The 7860-nt window shown below is 45.0% G+C and overlaps 1 protein-coding gene across 1 annotated transcript; it reads left to right on the top strand.

Annotated features, from left to right (window-relative positions):
• The first annotated feature begins 4967 nt into the window (after positions 1 to 4967).
• Positions 4968 to 7166, top strand: ZCCHC12 (zinc finger CCHC-type containing 12). Its single transcript, XM_056125846.1, has 2 exons — positions 4968 to 5093; positions 5539 to 7166. The coding sequence occupies exon 2, from the start codon at positions 5658 to 5660 to the stop codon at positions 6879 to 6881; it is 1224 nt and encodes a 407-aa protein (XP_055981821.1). The 5' UTR covers positions 4968 to 5093; positions 5539 to 5657; the 3' UTR covers positions 6882 to 7166.
• The last annotated feature ends 694 nt before the right edge of the window (positions 7167 to 7860 follow it).

Raw genomic sequence — 7860 nt, 5'->3', positions numbered from 1 at the left:
ATTTTATTGGCTCTTCGCTCCACTCTTTCTGTCATACGCTTCTATATTTTCTTGGATATCCATTCCATTGTTTCTTTGAGGTCATTAAACATCCTTGCCATTTCATCTCTGAATTCTTTATCACATTATGTATGTGGGTCTTTCTTGTCGAGACTTCTGGGCTCTTAGCTTCATTCACTATTCATGGGGGATTCTGTTATGTTTCTCCATCATTCCTGTGGTAGTCTGGAGTAGGTTCTTTCCAGCACGCTTCAAAGTCCCCCCTTCCCCCACTGCTAGAGAGGATTCGGTGGGAGCGCAGTGGATTTTGGTCTCTTCTTTCCCCAATCAAAGATAATTTCCTTCCAATTTGGTGCTCCTGTGTAATTGTGTGGAGCTTCTTGTGCTGATTCAAGGAAGGTTATCTTTCAACTGAACTTGCTGTTCTACTTTTGATTAGGGTTGTGTTGTTTCTTGTGCCCATTGTTACTTTTGTGCATTTTGGAGGAATGTTGTTTGGAGTAGGGACTAATGGACTATTAGCCTAATGCAGTTGGGATAGCCAGCCTACTGTGGTGAGATTTCAGTATAAGCCAGTATGTGGATCTTATGGAATATGGAGGGATATTAACTGGTGATATTAACTCAGCTGTCTACTCAGCAAACTCCCCCAACTACTGGACTGACTTTTGGGAGGAGCCAAGCGTTGGCAGAGTTCAGTGGAGTTCAGTTTGGACCACTGCTGGTTTTCTTGTTAGCAAAGAGGCAGGAAAATTCTCCTCCCTCCGTCAAGCATTGGGGTGCTGCTGGGACCTTACTTAGAAACTTTCTTTCCATGCGGAGAAGGTCCCCACACTAGTTTTTGCTTGGAAAACCATGCCTCCCTCTGGTTTGCCTTATTAGCAAACATCTACTTCTGCCTCTTGAATGAAGACCCAGATATCTTTCAGCAGTCCTTAGCTCCGAAATCTCTTTTCCAAGTCTGCCTTTCTTGGACAATGATTTCACTACACCTTTTGATTCCTGTTCAAGTTCTAGAAATGTGTATGATGTGCGCACACACCATGACACTGTCTGATGGAAATCTGTAAAATTTATGTTTCAGTCTAAAACATTATAGTCACACTCGTTCTTGTGTATGCTATACTTGGTCCATGCGGGACTTTCTCGAGTTCTGTACCACAATGCCTACAGGTACAGTGTTCCTTGTACTAATGCTCTGAAGTCTACACTCAAATTGTGTTTTAATTTTTGATGAACTGAAATCACTGATATGAAGTGCCTTCACACTCTCAACACCTTCATGTGGAAAAAAATCTCAACCTGAACACAATCCTGGAAATGCTTAAATGATATAAGGCAATTCCTGGCCCTGAGGAGGAAGGTTCACAAAGGTAGTTATTTCCATTGAAAATGTTTACTACTCACCTCCAAGTTTTTAACAGCATATTTATTTACTTTGGATTTTTTGCTAATATATTTGAGAATTTATGTAAAATAGGTAAAGACTACAAGTGTAAAATTTAGTAAGAGTGAAGAGAATTAAGAAAATTTAAAGGGGAAATTGGTCTATAAGAGTACAAAATATTTTATTATAAGAAGAGGAATATTGAAAAGACTAATAAGACAGTGATAGTGATAGTGATAGTGATAGGAAATCCATGGACTTTTGGGTCTTGATTTTGTAGCCTGCCTCTTTACTATACAGACCTATTGTTTCTAGGAACTTTTCTATAGAATCTTTAGGATTTTCATTGTATCATATCATCCGCAAATAGTGATAGATTGACCTTTTCCTTTCCTATATATATGTCCTTGATATCTTTTTCTTGCCTAGCAAGTTGTTTTATTGATCTTAATGCTTTGAATATTCTGTATTTATCTGGAATTTTAAGATTTTGAATACAATGTGATTTGGAGTTTTCTTAGTGGGTTCATTTTCACTGGGAACCTTAAGCCTTCTAGGATCCTGGTGCCTTTAATTTCCAAGTCTACAAAATTACTCTCCATGATTTCTTTAAATATTGTTTCTTCATCAAATTTGCCTTCCCGTTCTTCAGGAACTCCAATTACTCTTTTATTGTTGCCTTTTAGCTCATTCCATAGTTCTTAAATATGCTTTTCCTCTCTTTTCAGATTGTCTTCTACCTTATGTTATTTTCGAAAGGTTTCCTTCATCACATCTTGGAGTTTCTTGATCTTTTTGCTCAGCTGCTGTTAATCTGTTGTTCAAAGATTTTGTTGAAGTTTTTAGATCAACTGTCACTGTCACTGTCCTCCTGTTGTTCATCAATTTGCTCGAGCAGGCCCAGTAACATCTCCATTGTGAGATTTTTTCTTACTGTGTTTGGCAAACTGAATACATCACGGGTAACTTGCTAGGCTTTTCAGTGAGCTTGCTGGGCTCTCTGAGAAGGGCTCTCTGAGAAGGGCGGAGGAATGGAACCCGGTTCTGCCGGGTCGGTCGCGTGCAAGGCAAATGCCCTACTGCTGTGCTATCTCTCCGGTCCAGATCAACTATGATACTCTCATTTCTTCTACCTTGTTCTCCCAAAGACAAACTCATCAGTTATGCCAGAGCATCAGATAGTTTTCTTGCTTTCAAGCATCAGCACCCAAGTGCAAGTAATCGCACTAAATCCACACTTGGATTATCCACGTGTGCAGTCCATGTCACTACTACTCTGACTGTCTTTCCACCCAAAAAAAAAAACACCTCTATGGATACCTCTTAGCTTCACTTTGCATGAGGGGAAAAAGAAACACAATATATGCATATGTTCCCTCCCTCTATCCCTCTTCCTCCCATAATGACACTTGCGATTGCATTTAGTGCCAACCTGGATAATCTAAGATAAACTCACCTCAAAGACTTTAATGGCATAAGCAGAAACTCTAATTTTATATAAGACAGTAATTATAGGTTCTAGAGTCTAGAACTTGAGATATCTGGGTGGCTGTAATATAGTCTCCAACATAAAATGTATTTTTGTATTTTTTTCTAGTTTTGAGGACACATCTTTCAATGTTTGGGGGCTACTCTCACTTCAATGCTTGGGTTGCTCCTGATTTGGTCTGAGCGAAACTGACGCAAAGCTCTGGATGAAACATAGGTCTTCTGCATGCAAAGTATCTACTCCAGCTCTTTGAGTTAGCTATCTCCTATATGTATATTTGTATTTAACTCTGGATTCAGAGGATTATCTGCCCTTGGGTTGTAGTTTTCCACAGATTTCCAGTGCACAGGCACATCAGAGGCCAGGTCATTGATTTGGTCATTATCCTTTTTACACTTCAGGATCAACTACAACACTAGTTAAACATACACAAGACAGAGCAAAGATCTGGGACTCTGGCTCAGCGGTAGAGCATTTGAGTTGCATATATATGCAAGACCCTGGCTTCTAGCCTCATTACTGCAAATAAAAGAAAATAAAATATAATTTAATAAAAATAAGACCACTCAGTCCTAGAAAACCCAAACCTCAAAGACACAGGGATTTGCATTTTCTTCCTTCTTTTGAGGGGGAACAACATTCAGTCGTGCTCTGGGGTTACTCCTCCCTAATGTTTGCTTAGTGGGGACCTGGGTCCATGTGGTTTGTGAGATGGAACCCACCTTCCCCCAATGTAAAGCAGTGTTCCAGCTCTGTTCAGCTTTCTCTCCCACCTGAAATCTTCATTTCAACTACTTCCCCTAAATTATTCTGATACAACTAGCCTTGCGCCTATTTTCAGTGAGTATGATGGTTAAGAGCCTGGTTGTCTAATTCTCCTCACTGTAAAAGGGACATACCTTTCCAGTAAGAGACCTGTGTAGCACAAATCTATTTGCACACGGCAAGCATTAATATCCCTTGTTGATTTGATTCCTATACCACCTCGTTTTTAATGCAGGTGCAGCCCTAAACCCAGGAAGAGAAAAAGGGAGACAGGAGGAGGGGCAGACTTACAAGCTGTAACCCTAAGACCTGCTGCTCACCTGCCTCCTCCCTCCTCTCTCAGCCCCCTATGTATTTGCATCCGGCTAGAGAATGAGCCAGGGGCCCGCCCACGCGCCTTGCTCATTGGCTGGGTCGGCGTTCGTCACGCTCTTTTGTCTCAGTGGGCAGAGGATAAAAGCAGCCGAGGAGGCCGTGGGAACCGCGCTGCCCCGACTCGGCTACCCCTTGCTGGGCGGCCGTGCGGAGCAGCTCTGCCTGGCGTCTCCGGGTCGCTCAGCGGCCGAGGAGACGCCATCCCTTTCCCCTTTGCAGGATCGCCGAAAGCTGGAGGGCGACATCCATTGCTGTCACTGCTGGAAAGCCCGCTGCCCAGCATCAAATCGCAGGTAAAGGAAGGGGGCACGATCGGCTGGCTATGAGAGACAGGCGTGAAGCCCCATCAATACGGGGCGGCTCCCTGCTTGGGCAGTAGAGAACCGCGAGGTCGGGGAACGAATACTCCTGTGGTCGAGTGGGCCGCACAAAGGGAGAAGGTAGAATCCGAGTGATGCAGCGGAACGGTAGCGTTTGCTGGCATCCAGAGGGGGGTACTTCCGGGGTGGGCGGTGGGCAAGGAACCACGGAGGAGAGGGAAATTAAGCCTTAAATCTCCTTTACCGCTCTTTATAGCTTCCCAGGGGAGGAATAAGGGGGGTGTGCTTGTACTACTCCTGTTCTCTTTCCCGGTAACAGGCCACTGAAACCAAATCTGAAACTGAATTCTGTGCGACTGATTGCAGAGGTGGTAGGCCAGCAATTTCCCGGGGGTGGGGTGGGGGAATGCAATGATGGGGGGGTCACATTGGCTTGAATTCTGAAGGTGGGAGAGGAAATTTTCCTCCTAGGTATCTTGGAGGCAGTGGGAAGGAAGGACAGGAGCGGTTTGGGTTGAGGGGGTGGGGATGTGGAGTGAGGTGGAGGAAGTGGGGGGGAGAGGCATGAGGGATGAAGCTGTTTTGACCATTCTCTGCTCTATCCTGCTTTCCCCCATCTCCTTGGTGACAGCCCAGTCTTGGTGCCCTTAGGTCCACGGTTCAGCGACCCAATCCCCAGGGTGGACAGAGATTGAATACATTCCAGAGGCAAGCTTTGTCTGAAGCCACCCGTTGCAGAGCTGGAAATAAAATTAAGGTGTGCACTTCTTCCTGAGCTCCTGTAAGAATCTGAGAAATAAGGGGGTGGGATGGGAGGTTGAGTACACTTTGTAAAGGGGATAGAGTAAGCTCTGACACCATGCAGATAGTGATATCTGACTTTTACCCACCAACCTGTGACTACTGTGCTCTATTTTAAGAGCCCACTATTTGCTTCCAACATGATGACACTTAGAATTAGAAGCAACAGTTGCGATCCCTCTTGAACGACTGGCAGGAGGTGCATGTGGCTGCAAAATGCACCTTGCTGACACCGAGCTAGTGCTAGTTCTGGGAAGTGGAAATCATTGTCTTTTGGAGGGTAATTTTAGGGGTGTGGGCAAATATGAATGGCCTGCAGAGGATTCCGGAAGGGAAGGGACACTGTGACAGCCTGCTCTTTATTAACTCCTCCTCTCTCTATTCTCGCTTTTTCTTTTCAGTCTCCCCATTGATATCAGAGGAAGACGGAGTCTGCGAGCGTGCCAGCAGATTAGACTTTCCTGAAAAGCCTTAGCTGCTTGTGATCCTTGGAGCCTCCAACCCCCAATTGGCACTGATCATGGCTAGCATCCTGGCCCGTATGGCGAGTAGCCGTAGGCAGAATTCCTCCTTGCCACCTTGGGCCTATTCCATGCTGAGGTCCCTGAGGTCTAGTCTTCGTCCTTTGATAGCGAACATGGCAGAGAGAAACATGAAGCTGTTTTCTGGGCAGGTGGTGCCAGCTCAGGGGGAGGAAACCTTTGAAAACTGGCTGACCCAAGTCATTGGGGTTCTGCCAGATTGGAATATGTCTGAGGAAGAAAAACTCAAGCGTTTGATGAAAACCCTTCGAGGCCCAGCCCGGGAGGTCATGCGTTTGCTCCAGGCCTCGAACCCTAACCTCAGTGTGGCTGATTTCTTGCGAGGGATGAAATTGGTGTTTGGGGAGTCTGAAAGCAGTGTGACTACTCATGGGAGGTTTTTCAACACCCTGCAGGCTCAAGGGGAGAAGACCTCCCTGTACGTGATACGGTTAGAGGTGCAGCTCCAGAACGCAATTCAGGCAGGGATTATAGCTGAGAAAGATGCAAACCAAATTCGCCTGCAGCAGCTACTTTTAGGGGCTGATTTGAGTAGGGACATGCGCTTCCGGCTGAAGCATTTTCTCAGGATGCATGAGAATGAGCAGGAGGGCATTCCTGATTTCCTGGAATTAATCAGAATGATCAAAGAGGAAGAGGACTTGGATGATACTTTTATGAAAAGCAAGCGTGCCAGAAGAGATGAGTCAACGGTGGGGAGGGCAGCCAGCCCAGAGGCAACTGAAGCCTCTTCCCCAATGGTGATCAGCAATGCTGACTGTGAAGTTATAGAGATAGATGACAGCCTTGATGAGGACTCAGATGAGGATGTGATACTGGTGGAGCCTCAGGATTCCCCGCTTTTATTCTCAGGTTCTCTTCCCCCCAGACGCAGGCCCAGACCCCAAGATGAAGTGCTTATCATTGATTCTCCTAACAGTTCCCCACCTCAGTCTCCTTCCACGAGTGGGGTTTCTCAGATTAATAATAGTACTGGGGAGATGCGCCGAGCTAAAAAACGCAAATACACCCTCCGCTGTACTTATTGTGGTGAGGAGGGTCACTCTAAGGAGAACTGTGAACTTGACAGGACCCACACACTTGAGAATTTGATCATCACTCTGCAGGATTTAACACATATGGAGGAAGAAGGGGCCAGAGAAGTCCCTGGGTATCTGAATGACCCCTATGAGCTATATGAGATCCTTAACCCTCTACTTTAGATGCGCACGAGCTTATGCTCTGTCCAGCCATGGGAAAACTGGGGGAGGGAGGCTTCTGATTGCATGAATTAATCTACAAAGGGGCTTGGTTTGGCGGTGTCAGAGAAAACGTCTCAGCACCAGCCCAGTGACCTCTGTTCTTGCTCCCTCACTGCTGCACCCACCCCTGTTGCCCAAGTATCTGTTTTCTGTGTGTGCCTGTTTCTTTGAAAACTTTATTCTCTTTGCGAAGGTGGTTTCATTCATTGTTAAGTCATCAATAATAAAGAGTACAAACAGTGCAGGTGAATGCACTCTACCTATGTATAACTTTTGTCAGCCCTTTGATGGATGTTTATCTAGATATTTCCTTCTATTTGTGTATCCAGATAGATCTTTGTCAAGATACAACTAATCAAATATAAGTGCTGCTATATAGTCTGTATTTTTTCACCAAACTATTTATGTTGTAAGCTTATTTCTATGTGAATAAAGATAAAGTCATAACTATTTTAATGTTTCTGTGGTGTTAATATCAGATAAATGAAATAATAAGAGAAATAGAATAAAAATCTTTAAAGGAGGATGACTGGGGAGATAACAAAGTATATGTGGGGACTTCATTTGATCCTTGGCACCACATGGACCCCGGAGGACTGCTGGATATAATCCTGGTGTCCCTCTAGCACTACAGGTACAGTCTTAGATGACCTCAACCCCAGCACAACTGAGGTGTCTCTGATTTTCCCTGCCACCACTGGGCCCAAGGACCACTGCATGTTGTGTCCCAAGCATTGATCCTCTGGTGTATTTGGCTGAGTATTGCTGTGAGTCGTCCCTGCTCCCCACAGCACTGCTTGGGGCCTTCTGTCCCCCACAAATTATTATATTGCCATCTCATTGTGGGTTCTTTTAATTAACCCCACTCTGTATATGGAATAAAGGGAGGGAGAGCCGGAAAATACTCCCCACATGCAAATGGACAGAATATATATATATA

The sequence above is a fragment of the Sorex fumeus genome, unplaced genomic scaffold, assembly GCF_029834395.1.
Source record: "Sorex fumeus unplaced genomic scaffold, SorFum_2.1 ptg000058l, whole genome shotgun sequence".
NCBI lineage: Eukaryota > Metazoa > Chordata > Mammalia > Eulipotyphla > Soricidae > Sorex > Sorex fumeus.
The sequence above is the reverse complement of the archived record's forward strand: the minus strand, read 5'-3'. Positions and strand labels throughout refer to the sequence as shown.